General features: G+C 43.1%; 1 protein-coding gene across 27 annotated transcripts in view; it reads left to right on the plus strand.

Moving 5' to 3' along the window:
• Positions 1-14,860, plus strand: part of GPHN (gephyrin) — a 603,244-nt gene that overhangs the window by 333,387 nt on the left and 254,997 nt on the right. For 13 of the 27 annotated variants that reach the window (XM_043549875.1, XM_043549863.1, XM_043549866.1 and 10 more), the window contains one exon: positions 8,300-8,338. The exons of the other annotated variants lie outside the window; for them this stretch is intronic. In XM_043549875.1, the coding sequence (XP_043405810.1) occupies positions 8,300-8,338 (39 nt within the window). The remainder of the gene's footprint in view (positions 1-8,299; positions 8,339-14,860) is intronic. 27 annotated transcript variants of the gene reach the window in all.

Here is a 14,860-nt window from a genome sequence, read left to right on the forward strand (position 1 = left end):
AATATATGCAGTGTCGTTTTAGCCGTGTCAGTCCCAGGATATTAGAGAAACAAGGTGAGAGACATAATATCTTTTATTGGACCTACTTTTGGTAGTGAGAAATACAGGCTTTCAGGCTTACACAGAGCTCTTCTTCAGGTCTGGGAAGGGGAGAGGGGAAACAGCTGGCAAGGTTGTAGTGTGTTAAAATATAGAACCCGCTATAACAATAATCTGTAACTCATTAAGAAACCCTCCAAACTGCTTCCCCCCCCTTCATTTCCTCCCTATGACTGGAGGGGTGTGAATGGTCCACTTCACCTTGAATGATCCCTTGAAATATGAGTTAACTCAGTGTTTCCCAGTTGGTATAATGGAGCACACTGGTGTGCCATCAAGCTCGAAAAGGTGTGCCCTGGAATTTTTTTAAAAACTACATGTGAGAACAAAAAACCTTCCCTTGTATTTTAATTAGTGTTGGAGCCAGATCCCATTCTGTACTTTTGCTCTCTGGGATGAGGCCCCTTTCAAATATTATGCATGTGTCACATTCCTTTCCCCAAAGATAGGCAAAGTAAGAAAAATGCTGCTTGAAAACTTATTAGCGTTTGATGTAAGGATACTTTGTATTTTCACATGTGATGTTGACAATTTGTGTTTTAATGATTATAAAATTTTAACATTTTGCTTCTCAGCATATGTCCATGTGCCTCCCCAGATTTCTGCCTTCCATTTAGCAGAGAAGTGTTCAAACTGTCGGGAGTGACCCAGAAGGGGGCGCACCCTATAGTTTGAAAACCATTGCCTCCTGCCAGGAGCCATCAGATCAGAAGCTGGTGAGAACTGCCCAACCTGCTTGGTCCCCTGGCTCTCTGAGCTGTGGGAGCTGGGGCGCTGGCTGGCTTTTCTGCAGCCCTCCCTGCCCTGGTCCTCAAGCCGAGCTGGGCTACCTCTGTATTGCTGGGCGCTCCACAGGCAGGGCAGGCGGCACAGCTCCAAACCCCGACACACTCTTTCCTCTCCCCTAAAGGAGCCTGGCTCTGACTGGCGCTGACCGCAGAGGCCAACTGCCATGAGATTCTCGCCTCCGCCCTAGCATTCCTGTCTCTGCTGCTGCTCCACAGAATGTGGTGGTCACCATTAGTACCAAAATGCAATGCTGAAAATTCTGCAGTCTCTCTATGTGGAAGTAAATACATATATGATTCTTGCGTATAAATACTGAGCTTATTGCTAATAGTCCATCAAATAGTCAGGCGGTGTTAGTATCTTTCAATCATTATTGATCTGCCTGGGATCTGAACTAGCAATTTAGCAGTGAAAAGCCATACAGCCCACTACCAATCTCTTGAACCATCCGGTGGTCTGACCTTAGGAATATTTTTTTCTTTTTATAACATGAATAGTGTTTAAAGTTCCTATCTCCAGAATTTCTGAATACATCTTTGGCATGAAAGGTTTAAAACGTGAGAAAAAAAATGTATTTAGAAAAGTTACCCATGCTGTTGACTGGAAAAAGATTAGGAACTATTAGCATAATAAGATGCGAGCCATTAATATGTATGGGATTTGACAGAAATGGATGTATATACACAAGCTTCCAAGGTCATCTGACTCCTCCAGTCGCATCTTCAAATGATAATTTTTGCAGAGAGAGGAAAAATGAATGCATGGAGGGACTACTACTATAACTACTATGGAAAATCAAGAAATATGAGAAAACAACTTCTTAAAAATGGAAATGATACCCTTCAATGCAATGGGAAAAGGACACTTGTGCATATCAATATATATTGATACTTTCATGATATAACGTTCATAACTATGACATGAATAAAGGAAAAACGTAAAACTGAGTTCAGTGTGCACTTCAGAGATATGTTAATGATTGCATTTTACTGAAATATCAAGGACAAAAGGGGGACCCTAGGTGAGTTCTTTGTTTCTGCACAAAGAGATTGTGAGCCTACAAGGAAGTGCTGGATGGGAGTCTAATCAACATGTACTCTGCAAATTTTGTGTACTGCAAAAGTCAGTGTCAGTTGTCAAGCGAAAATCTCCACATAACTCTGAATGTTTAGGGATTAGAATAAAAATAATTGAGTTGGGAGGAGGATGTGGGAGTAAAATGCTGCGTAAAAGCTTGCACATTATAGGAAAAGGGGTAGGATCTTGCAGTGCTCACTTATAAAATGTGTAGGTTAGCACGGGATTCAGTGTGCTTGTTGAAACCTTCAACCCTTGCAGTGCAAATCACTGGTGATTAGCCACATTCTTTAAGTGGTGATGCTGTTTTGGAATTAAGGAGATTACAAATATTGGGCTTGATTTTTCACTGGTTTACACCTTGTGCAGCCTCTTGCAGGAATGCAAAGTGGGTGTAAAATGCTACTATTTTATTTGGTTGTGTCTCACTCCCTCTTTGCGGTCACATGGCACAGGTGTAAATGACTAGACAAGATGCAGTGCAATGGAGAATCAGGGCCATTTTGCTTGTATTTGTTTCTTATGTGAAAGCCTGAAATTCTGAAGTATTTATAGGTATTTATAGTATTTATTCTGAGGTATTCACATACATGAATAAAAGAATAACTAAAATGGCCACTGTTGTCTGGAAGCAGTCCTTTTGGGTAAGTTTTGCCTCCATTCATACTTACTTGCTATCTGAGACTATCCTGGTATTTGTGCATGGCTACACTGGAAACTTGAAAGCACTGTTGCGGGAGCGCTCCCGCAGCAGCGCTTTGAAGTGCGAGTGTGGTCCCTCAAGAGCGCTAAAAGAGAGCTCTTCCAGCACTCCTGGTAATCCACCTCCACGAGGGGATTAGCTCCGAGCGCAGGGAGCCTGTTTACACTAGCGCTTTAAAGCGCTCTGACGTGCTGTGCTCGGGGGATGATTTTTCACACTCTTGAGCCAGCAAGTTAGAGCACTATAAAATGTAAGTGTAGCCAAGCCCTAAGAGTGCTCTGTGCTTCTGAAATCCCGGCAGTGCTTTCTGGAGCATCAAAACTAGTGGATGTTCTATTGTGCAGGAGAGTTTGAATCAAACTGCTGGGGTACAGGGTCTTGCTGCCAAGGGTTCTTTCTTTTCCTGCAATCAAATGTGGAGGGAGACATACTAAGGGTGACCAGATGTCCCATTTTTAAAGGGACAGTCCCATATTTAAGCCCTCCTGCAGGTGTCCCGTGTCCCATATTTTCTGTCTTCCCTCCCACCCCCAGTACTGGTGGGTCCTGCTGCTGGCCAGATCCCTGCTCGCCAGCCGCCTGCCCACCAGTGGTGAGTGGGGTGGTCCAGATGCCGACAATGGGGGTGGGGGGTGCGAGGCTGGAGGTGGGGGAAAGATGCAGCGCATGGGGCCAGCCGCTCCCCCGCTGGTCTGTCAGCGCAGACCCTGCTGCGTGCTGGCTCTTGGCCAGCAGGGCCCTGTCCCCCGATCCCATTTCCATCCGGCACTGGCTGCGCGCTGTGAGCTGTGATGGTTGGTAAGTGGAGGCAGGCACCAGGCAGCGGCCAGTTACGTGTTGCCTCTGCTGCCCACCGATCAGCCTTTTACATGCTCCTCCTCTCCGTGTCCTTTCCCTGCTTTGCCCCTTCCCCCCCAATCCAGCCCCACTGCTCCTCCATATTCCCCCCCCCAGTGGGGCATGTCCCACTCTCAGCGCTGTGCAGAGAACCAGCCCCTGGTCGGTGCGCTCAGCTCATCAACAGCCTGGCCGGCAGGCTCCTTCCTTCCCCCACTGCCGACACCCCAGGAAAGCCAAAGACCCTCCGGACCGGGACACTGGCCAGGAGGCACTGAGCCCTGCATGTGCCAAAACTCCACACCGCACTGGCACAGAGAAGCATCTCTGCCCCTCAGCTAACCTATGGAATGGTGTGGAGGGGAAGCAATTTCTAGCCTGTTCACATGTCAAACCTGCAGGCTCCACAGAAACTCCCCAGGCAGGGGCTTAGCACCTTCTTCACCCGGCCCTGGGTCCTGCCCCCGGGATTGGGGGACTACTCCGTCCCTTAGGCACCCTCCCCTGCTGAGCTATGCTGAAGCCCTGCAGTCAGGTTCCCTGGTGCACAATGCATTCTTAGGGTTTAACCCTTTCCTACCTTTGCTCTACCCAGGGGCCAGAGGCAACTGGGTTATGTCTGTGGCCAGCAGCAGCCTAGAACTCTGCGAAGACATGGGCCAGGTCATCCCTTTACCCCATCCTCATCCCCTGCGGCTGGAAGCAACTCCTGTCCCTTCCCTCCCACAGAGTGCGGAAAGGCTGCTGCTGGCCACATTCTGGTGTGAATCCTGGCATGAATCTTGGGGGCAGGGGGAACATGTGACCCTGCATGCCCCCACCCCATGTGTTGCCTCAGGAAGATGCAGTTCCAGCTACCGGGAGAGGTGGGTCCCAGCCAGGCATGGAGGGGAAAGAGTGCCCGGCAGGGAGGGTAGGGTTGGTCAGTCATCCCCCCTGTGTGAGAGAGGCAGGGCCAGCCCACAACATTTTGGTTCCTGAGGCGGGGAGCTCAAATGACGCCTCGCTTGGGCCAAAACTTTGAAAGGTCGCAATTCTGCCTTCTTCCTGTTCTACTCCTCTCATGGTACTGCTCTGCTACCTACCCCAATAAAGGAGAACTAACAACTTAAAATGCCTTGTTCAAAAGTTTTAAGTAACGCTTAACTTTCAAATGCCTGAACAGCAAATGTAACTTTTCTTGTCTGCATAGTAAACACTGGCATTTTTATCTGTTTGCATAATCGAAGTGGTGCTTTCCATGCCTTCTTGGTTGCAAAGATTTGAACTGCTTCCTGAAGGTCCACGGTGTGGGCCAGCTCATGCTCTACTGAGATGGTTGCAAGGCCAACCAGCCTCTCCTATGTCATTGTGGAGCGTAGATGTGTTTTTATTAACTTCAGTTTGGAGAAGGTGCTTTCTCCACTGGCAACTGTTACAGGAAGTGTTAGAAGTATGTGCAGAGCAACAAAAGCATTTGGAAAGAGGGCCATCATCTTATTTGTGCACGTATATTCCAGAACAGCCTTTGGAGTTGATCCTGCTGAAATGTATCTTGAAAGGGCTTTCAGTTCATCACCTAAATCACTTGTATCAATATCGTGCATGTCATCATGTGTCAACACTGTCTCTAGTGCCCTGCATTGCTGGTATAGGTCTTCTTCAGGTATAGGGAGGAGTTTTGGAATATCATACGACATTCCAAATATACTGCTGTGTTCCTTGAGCTGCATGAAACGTTCTTCAACTGACTGTATTGCACAATCTAGCACCTGGTTAAAGAATTCAACTTTGAATTGTTGTTTGGGATCTCTTACGGGATTATCCTGTGCTTTGTAATCAAAATGTCTGACTCTTGTATTCTTGAATGGGTGGGAAAATAGCTTCAGTGTGAAGTTCCTCTGCCAACTTCTGTGCACTCTTCAGAACGTTTTGAAATCCCTCATCTGACCGGTACGACTGTAGGTATGACTTTGCTTTCTCTAGTTGTTCCATTGCTCCAGATAGATCAAGGTCAACACCTTGGCATCTCTTGCTTACAACATTTATTTCAAACAGTATGTCATGCCACAACACTAAGCCACACAGAAATTGGAAGTTATGTATGTTTCTGGTGATTCCATTTCCCTCTGCCACTGTTCTCCCACAAACAGTTCCTGTCATAGCATTATCCTCCATAATGGCAACTATGGCATCATCTATCTTCCCAATTTGATGTTTGATAGGCTTTATCGCCTCCACTCGACTTTCCCATCATGTGGCACTCAGTGATTTCAGTGTCAGAGAGGATGTTCCCAGATGTTGCTTCAAAATTTGCCATCGTTGAATTGATGCAGAGAAAAATATATAGATGCTTTGAATTACATTAAAAAATTCAGCAGCCTCACTAGAAACTGATGCTGCATCACTGACCACTAAGTTCAATGAATGAGAACTGCATGGGACAAAAAAAGCTTGAGGGTTTAACTCTCTGATCTGTGTCTGCACTCCTCTGTTCTTTCCTCTCATGTTGGCACCATTATCATAGCCCTGACCTCTCATGTCAGCTATCGCAATTGCCATGTCTTCCAGCTTTTTAAGAAGCACATTTGTCATACCAGCTCCTGTAGTATCATCAATGTCAATATATTCTAGAAAATGCTCTCTGACAGTCACCATTGCAGGGACATTTTCACTAGGTTCTATTGTTGTTACAAAATGCACCATTCAAGTCATTTGTTCCGTATGGCTGATGTCAGGTGTGCAGTCCAGACTAACAGAGGAATATCTTGCTGATTACAGATCTGCCACAATCTTCTGTTTGACTTTTGTTGCCAGCAACTGTATGATCTCATTTTGAATTGTTTTTCCAAGGTAGTGGTGTGTGTACATCAGCTTTCATGAGCTACAGCTCGCTTCATCGGATGCATTCTGTAGCTCACGAAAGCTTATGCTCAAATAAATTTGTTAGTCTCTAAGGTGCCACAAGTACTCCTTTACTTTTTGTGAATACAGACTAACACGGCTGCTACTCTGAAACATTTCTTGGGTGGTGACTCTTCTTAGATGCTCCTAGAGTATAGCATCAAACTCAAAGCCATCAGTTTCACAATTTTAAGTAAGTTTCCATTGTTTGGCACATACTGCTGATTTGAAGTGCCACACAGTGCTAGGTTTTGGGTAGCAAGCATTCTCACAATGGCAATGAGCTTTTTCAGAGCGTTTTGCCAGTAAAGAGACTCTGATGCAATCTTCTCTCGATGCTGATCATCTATGGTGCCCTTTAACCTTAGTCTCATCTCAAGCCCTTCCTGGCGCACATCCCAATCCAGGACATCTGTAGAGCCGCGGTGTGGTCCTCAGTTCACACGTTCACGTCTCAGTATGCCATCACTCAGCAAGCCAGAGAGAACTCTGCGTTTGGCAGAGCTGTATTACAATCTGCGCAGCTGTGAACTCCTACCCGCCTCCACGGGAACTGCTGGGAGTCACCTAATGTGGAATGGACATAAGCAAATACTCTAAGAAGAACAGACAGTTACTTTTGCCGTAACTGGTGTTCCTCGAGATGTATTGCTCAAGTCCATTCCACGACCCTCGCTCCTTCCCCACTGTTGGAGTTTCTGGCAAGACGGAACTGAGAGTGCGGGGGGCCAGCAGTGCCCCTTATACCACGCCATACGGGCGTCACTCCAGAAAGCACCAGAGTAACTCCATTAAGGATACTGCTAAGGGAAAAACTTCCGGCACCAGTGCATGTGGCGAGCACACACACCTAATGTGGAATGAACATGAGCAACACATCTCGAAGAACACCAGTTACGGAAAAGGTAACTGTCTATTTTGGAGGTTTGGATAAATATATGAAAGTCTGGATACTTCTTTGAACCTTCAAGCCTATAGTGAGAATTTTCCTATGTCCCCTCAGGTATAGCCTCTTCCTCACCCAAATTTGCCTGCTCACCCTTATCTTAAGGGGATGTAATTTGGAGGGCTGAAGAGAGGGATGTAGGTGTCCTGCTGAACTGTAGATCAGTCTGTGGTCCCCTTCATCCGTCCCCAGGCAGGTCCTCATAATTCTCAGTCAAATCCCCACACCAATCCGGCAAGCAGCTACAGCAACGAGATGAAAAGATGCAGTTGTATTTCCACTGGGTCTGGTTGCTTCTGTGACTTTCTTAGCACTTACGTCTCAGATTTTTAAAGTGTGTTTTTGAAACCAAACAGCTGGTGAAATATCTGAAACATATTTTGAGATGCAAATATAAGTGATGCCCCAGAGAGCCCCTGAGTTGCAAGAGAATAGCCTCATCAAGGTACAGTGAAGGCGTTGCTGAATCTCCCCAAACACAGCAGCTGCTTTTGGAGAAGAAAAGGGCCATTCCCACAAAGACTGATGCTTCCTAGGATGGGAAGTGATTATCTGGACAACTTCAAATACCAGCCTTTGCTAGATGTGAGTTGGGGTTAATGAACCTCTTTAATGTATCCCATAAAATGAACTGCATCAGCCTTGTGCACTGGTGTCTGTCCTCACTAGCTGTCTTGCAGTGGATATGGGAGTGAGCTCTTGATGCTGTCTCCTATCTCCACTTGCACAGCCTGCACTAGAGGTAAGTGTGGTTCTTGGAAGTAGAGGTGGGATATCATGAGATGAAAGTGGTGTGGACTTCTTAAACCTTTCTCAGACCTCAATAAAGGCTTGGTTCCAGAGAGAGGCAGAGATTCAGACCAGTTCTTATTTTACCCAAAACAATTCACCAAGCCCTAAATTGACCTGCTTTTCCTCAGATGGGGAGTCAGAAATCCCTTTTCTCTTCTGTTTTTCTGCTGCAGAAATTCCCAACATTCCCATTTTGTGGGCTCCAGAGAGGGGTAAGCAACATCTTCAATTCCAGCTAATCATTTCCAAACTAATTCTTTGCTGGTTTTTTGTTTTTTGTTTTAATCATCAGAAACAGCTTTCAGGCTCATTTTTCCTTTTTGTTTGATTTCCTTGTGGATTCGCATAGTTCTGTTAATAGGAGGGTCCTGTGGCCTCCCCAGGCACTAGGGCTCAGATTCATCTGCTGTTTCCATTTATGTACCGTTCTCTATTGGATTTTCATGGTTTACTATGTTAATCTAATGGTGTTATTAGAGAGTGTTTTTCTCACACTATCCTTCAGTACCTGAAAAGCATTGTCATCCTGCTGCCAACCTATTATTGGGCTTCCATTTTCTCCATGCCGGCAGTAGTATTTGATTATTAATGGACATTGCCCTCTTGCTACCCCTGTCCACCTAGGGATTGCCTGGCATTCATTGCTCTCTTTATGCTATGTCTACCTACTGGCAGCTCAGCATTGCCCCCCTGAGGCCCTGGCCTTTTGCTTGATTGTATGGCTTTCCCCTCTTGACCACCTGATTGCCTGGCATTGACTATATTTTGCCCTATCCATCCGTTGAGTGGCTTGCATTGATTTCTTACTGCTCTTTACATCAGATTGCACGTGGGCATTGACTTCCTGCTGTCCTGCCTCCTTTCTTGAGTGCTTGATATTGTCCTCCTTCTGTTGTGTGCAGCTGTTGACTTCCTGGAATTGCTGTCCTGCTGCTTTGTGCATCTGCTGATTGCTTGATACTGCTTTATTGACTTGCTGAGTGTCTAGCATTTCCCTTCTGCTTTTCCACCTGCTTTCTAGCTTACATTATACCCTTGCTGCCCTTTGAGTCTGATTATACACTGGCATTGCCCTTTTGCTGCGCTGTCCACTTGCTTATTTTCTTGGCATTTATTTCCTGCTGTCCTGCCTACCTGCTTAGATTTCACTTCCAAATTAGCACAATTTGAAAAAAAAATCATAGGAAATGTGAGGAACAGGAAAAGACTATTATCTGGCTCCAGTGAGCCCTGCTTCAACCCAACATACCAGCACTTTAATATTGATCTCTGTATCTTCATCATGCTTTGTCATAGGATTACTCAATCCCTTCTCCTCTTAGAAAAGATTGAGAGATGCAGTAATCTCATTTAAACTCTTTGCTGCAATCTCCTCATCTTAATTTATTCTATAGGTATATTACAGTTTGCAGGACCTAGCATTTATACAATGCTATTCAGTATAAAATCATTTTACCAACATTATCTACAGAAATCCTTGCAGTACCACTGTAAGGTAGGTAATTAACTATTAGCCACGTATTGCTGAGGCTCAGAGACATTAAGGGCTGAATGCTCAGTTGTGCCCTGTAGGCACTTGGCATAGTTTTTGGATTCCAAAGGTAGGAGGGATCCTTGTGATAATCTAGTCTGACTTCCTGCAAAACACAGGCTATAGAACTTCCCCCACAATAATTCCTACACTATATCTTTTAGAAAAAAAAGCATCCAATCTTGATTTTAAAATTGCCAACAATGGAGAATCCACCAAGACCCTTGGTAAATTGTTCCAATGATTAGTTACTCTCACTGTTAAAAATTTACACCTAATTTCCAATCTGAATTTGTTTAGGTTCAGCTTCCAACCATTGGATGATGTCAAACCTAGATTGAACAGCCTATTATCAAAGGTACCTGCTTGTCCCCCAGGCAGGTACCTATAAACTGTAATCAAGTCAACCCAAGCCCTCTCTTTGTTAAGTTAAATAGATTGAGCTCCTTGACTCATCACTATAAGGCATGTTTTCTAATCCTTTAATCAGTCTCGTGGCTCATCTCTGAACCTTCTCCAGTTTATCAAAATTCTTCTTGAATGATGGGTACCAGAACGCAGTCACACTAATGCCAAACGCAAAGGTAAAAAACTTCTCTACTCCTACTTGAGATTCCCCTGTTTATCCAAAGATCGCATTAGCCCTTTTGACCACTGTGTCATATTGGGAGCTCATGTCCAGTCACTGCTTCCCAGGATAGAGGTCCCCATCCTGTAAGCATGGCCTATATTTTTTGTTCCTAGATGTATACATTTACATTTAGCCATATTAAAACACATATTGTTTGCTTGCACCCAATTTAGCAAGCAGTCTAGATCACCTAGTATCAATGACCTGTCCTCTTAATTATTTATTACTTTCCCAGTTTTTGTGTCATCTCCAAATTTTATCTGTGATGATTTTAAGTTTTCTTCCAGGTAATTCGTAAAAATGTTATATAGTGTGGGGCCAAGAGCTGATCCATGTGAGACCCCACTAGAAAGACCCCCACTCAATGATTCCCCATTTACAGTTGAGGAAAGATGCTAAAAAAAGATTCTTTTACAGATCCCTGATTCTGAGGTTGATACTCTAAACAACACTGGCTTGCAACTGGCCCAAAGATTCCTTTGTAGCGGAGGGAAATAGCCAGAGTGCAGCATATTCCAGACATACACCCTCTCACTCAGGCGTGCCCCTAACACATCCTCAATGCTGAGAGAATCTTCAGCTGCCCACTTATGGCAGCTTTTTGGCCTATTTGTATGGAGCAGGGGCCAGGATCTGACCCTGTGTGATTTGCTCAATGAGACAAGTCATTGTCAGAGTCTAAAATAGAAATAAGGATTTCCTGCTTTCTTCTCCTGGACTCAAACTACTAGCCCACACCTCTCCTAAGACATGCTGGAGTTCTCAGTTACTCCTAATTTTCTTGGTTTTGGATCATGCTTTTGAACCCAGTACCATAATGAACATTCTGTCTCTATAGACTCCTTTCATCTCTGTCATAATTTCATAGAAAAGAATTATGTTACGTTAAAGTCTTCCTTCTTACAATTAAAACAAACTGATCTCTCAACTTTTCCTGATAACTTAGATTATTCAGATTTGATGTTACCTGTGTTGACATGTGCTGTTTTGAAGGGTGCCTAATTATTATAGAAAAGGTCTAACAATTGCTTTATAATGTAAGAGAATAACATTCCTCAAGGCAACAATCTCTTTCCTCTGGGATAGAGGCCAGCACAGTATGGGATCAAGCAAACAATTTTTATAATATCAGATTATTCAAGACATTCACTTCCCCTTTGTAGGGTAGTTCCCAACATTACAAACAATATTTCAGATAATGTCAAACCAGGACTTTCCCTATGAGTTTTCTGGTTTCCACTTTAACCCTGAGAAAACTGAGAATTCTTGTATTTTTTTGTTCTACACTGAGAAACTGACCACTACTATTACAATTACTTCCACTCCGACACAATAATCTTGCTCCTCCTCTCCTCTCTGTCCTTCCACCTGCTCTCCCTTCTCCAAACACAAGAGTCCTTCCACCTCTTTTATCAAGTACCCAAACATACTCGGCAAGCTCACAATTGTAGAAGGCTGATGTCATCTCATTCCCCAACAACCTTGCATTGCTGGAGGTCCTAGCAACAGGTCTGTCTGATCTCAATGCCAGTTTCATTCCAGTTCTTCCCCAAGTCCCAGCCTCAGCTCTCAATATGACATTTCTCCCTTTGCTGGTTCCCAGCCTGGTGTTTGGGAACAGGTATCAAAAGGAGACATTACATTAGGAGGGTGGAGGAATGGTTTTCTCCAACAAAGTAGAGGGACTGTTGGATGCATCTAGAACTCATTTCCTATCTGATACACCAGAAATCTCTCCATTATCCCTTCAAAAATAGCTGTCTCTCAAATGTTGTTCAGATTTTCTAAGTTTAAAACCAATAGAATGCCACCAAAGCAACTGACTGAGAGGCCACAGAATTTGCTATTTTTTTCAGTGTTAAGAGCTTTATATGTTTTTTTCAATTGAAAATTTTAATTGGCAAGAAACTGCCAGGTCAAAACTGCCTCAGGCAGCTTCTCAACAAGCTGTCAAACCAAGTCAGTCTTACAGGTGTGATGTTCAAATTAACAAAAATTCTAACCAATTTATTTTAAAAGATTTTTGTGTTCATTTCAGAAAAATATTTATCCAGTCATTTTCACATCTACAGTTGAGTTATAATTTGATTAAAGAACCAATAAAAATATGAAAAGCAATGGAAAGCACTAAAGCAGAAATCGTATTTATCAAGTCCTATCATCATCTTTTCTCTTTGGCATTCTGCCCTTCTGATAAAGTTACCCCTATATGTGTTAGCTTCTTTAGTGCAGATGTACCCTTTGCAACAAGAAGGGTCTTAAAATTAATTTTTGAGTTGCTCAGCTCACTCTCTTTCAAACTTGTAAACTTTCCCTATGTGGCACTTCTGTGTTTCCTAACTCAGTCAACTTTTCTCCCTGTTTTATTTCCTGTTAATGAACACTTTGCCTTCACCACTTATTTCTGAAATGGAATCTTGTCAAATGATTTTTTAATATCTAGTGTACATCATCCACTGAAATGTCCTTTGCATGCCTGAGTACTTCTGACTATCAGTCGTCAGCAAGGTTTTTTCCATGTGTTCTCATACCACACATCCTCAGAGAGTTTCCATACAGTAAAAGATTTTAAACTTTTTGGATTGGCAGCTTTCTTCTTTGTCTCTTACTTCCATCATTTTAAATACAGGGTCCCTTGTTACTTTGCAGTACTCCACAATCTTTCCCAAAGCTAGCAAAAATTTTATATTACATTTATATTACATTTCCGGTTGCTTTGGTCATTTCCTGTAATCTCCTGTGCTTTATCTATTTTAAGGGAATCATAGGTATCTAGGCATTTATACTGCACTCATCATTGTAATATCTGAACACCTGGCTTCTTTAACTGTCATTCCTGCAAAACTGATTCCAGACTAATGCAGACCAGCACGCTGTTTCTCTCTAAATAAAGTAACTATTTGTCACTTGTGTTGCCTCCTGAACCCGAAATGAAAGCACAACGCTCTCCTGATCCCCTTGATGGAAATTCACTGTTTTCAATCTCAGTAGAAGCTCTCCTTTTTTAAAGAGAAGTCATTGTATACTCCGCAAACTGACTCTGTAAAAGTTGCATTGTGGAATTCCATGTCTCAATGGCTTCCAGATCAAATTTGAGAGATGTTTTTTTCTAAATGCTGGTGCCTCAGTCTCCACCTAAAATGTTAACTATAACTCATGTATTATCACCAGTAGTAATTTTTTTTTCAGTCAGAATTTATTTAACAATTCTGTTGCTGATCTACCAGGCAAAATAGACTCTAGTTCTCTCTCTGTCACCTCTGTTGACTCTGGGACTAAAAGGAATAAAAAGGAATACAAATCTATTGTCTGAAAAAATGAGCAAATGTATCTTAATACAGACAGCGGACAGATCTGTTGAGTAAGAAGGTGCCATATTTACATGACTACTTTTCTGATCATCATCACATTTTGTCACCAACTGTTTCTTTTACTTTTTAGCTATTACATATACCTTACATTAGGATTTTAAAAAATCAAAAACCTTACACGCTCTGTCTCCCTTTCATAAAAAATGTCTCTTCTTTGAGTGTAGATTGAAAAAAATTTCACTTACTTTTCTAATTTGCAAATGTGATAGAGGTATAATCATAGTCCAGTCTTGAGTTGACTCCCTGCCCCCGAAATAAAATCTGTAGCTTCGGTTAGGTGAGATGCCTCAGGTAATTAAAACAACAGATTTAGAGAAGTCAGAAATGAAGAAGACCAAATAGTCATTTAGTCTAACCTCCGGTGGCCAATATAGGATTGTTCTTTACATAACATTTTTCAGTTGTCTTGTCCAGTCAAATTGAAATTTTCAATTTGATGGAGCTTCTAACATTTTTCTTGAAAAACTGAAAACAGCCTAATAGATTTCATGGTCAGGAAGATTTATCTGATATTCTACCTGAATTTTTGCTTAATTTAATCTTTTTACTGCTAGTTATAGTGCTTTATAGCCACCTTAAATAATCCTCTCCATGCTTGTTTTATATACTCTTCAAATATTTGTAAATATTGTTATGTTTTCCTTTAATGGTTGCTTAGATGAATTCTCAGTTACAGACCCCTTTGCAGTCCCTCTCGAGTGCATGCCTCTGGTTGCAGGTTTTGCTACCTTTAGCCATTCTGGGTGGAACCACACAGTCCTACCATTCTTAGTCTGAGTCTCTGGGCTGCAGCCCCTCTGTTTACTACCCAGGAAAAAACAACAGGCCCAGGTATTTGGCACCTCCAAGACCTTTTCTGTGGGAACATGTGACCAGCAGCTGAATAGAGTGACTCAAAACAGCTTCTTCAAAATAAAGTATTATTTATTCACCCCAGGGTACAAAGCACTCAGAGAAGAGGTTTGAAATGACAAAAGGCCTATCCACCTGGGTCTTTTTCTCACAAATTTTCTTAAGTTCTGCTCAGCCCAAACACCCCTGATTTCTCTGCTCAGTGTTTTGATCTCTGCTGCCGTGCAGGCATGCGCCCCTCCCCTTTCAAAGCTACAGGAAGTATCTGTGTGCTGCTTCCTTTGGGGAACAAACTAAGAGCAAATAATTGGGATGCTCCTGTTCTGCCCTGCACTAGGAACACAGCAGC

The sequence above is a fragment of the Chelonia mydas genome, chromosome 6, assembly GCF_015237465.2.
Source record: "Chelonia mydas isolate rCheMyd1 chromosome 6, rCheMyd1.pri.v2, whole genome shotgun sequence".
Taxonomy (NCBI): domain Eukaryota; kingdom Metazoa; phylum Chordata; order Testudines; family Cheloniidae; genus Chelonia; species Chelonia mydas.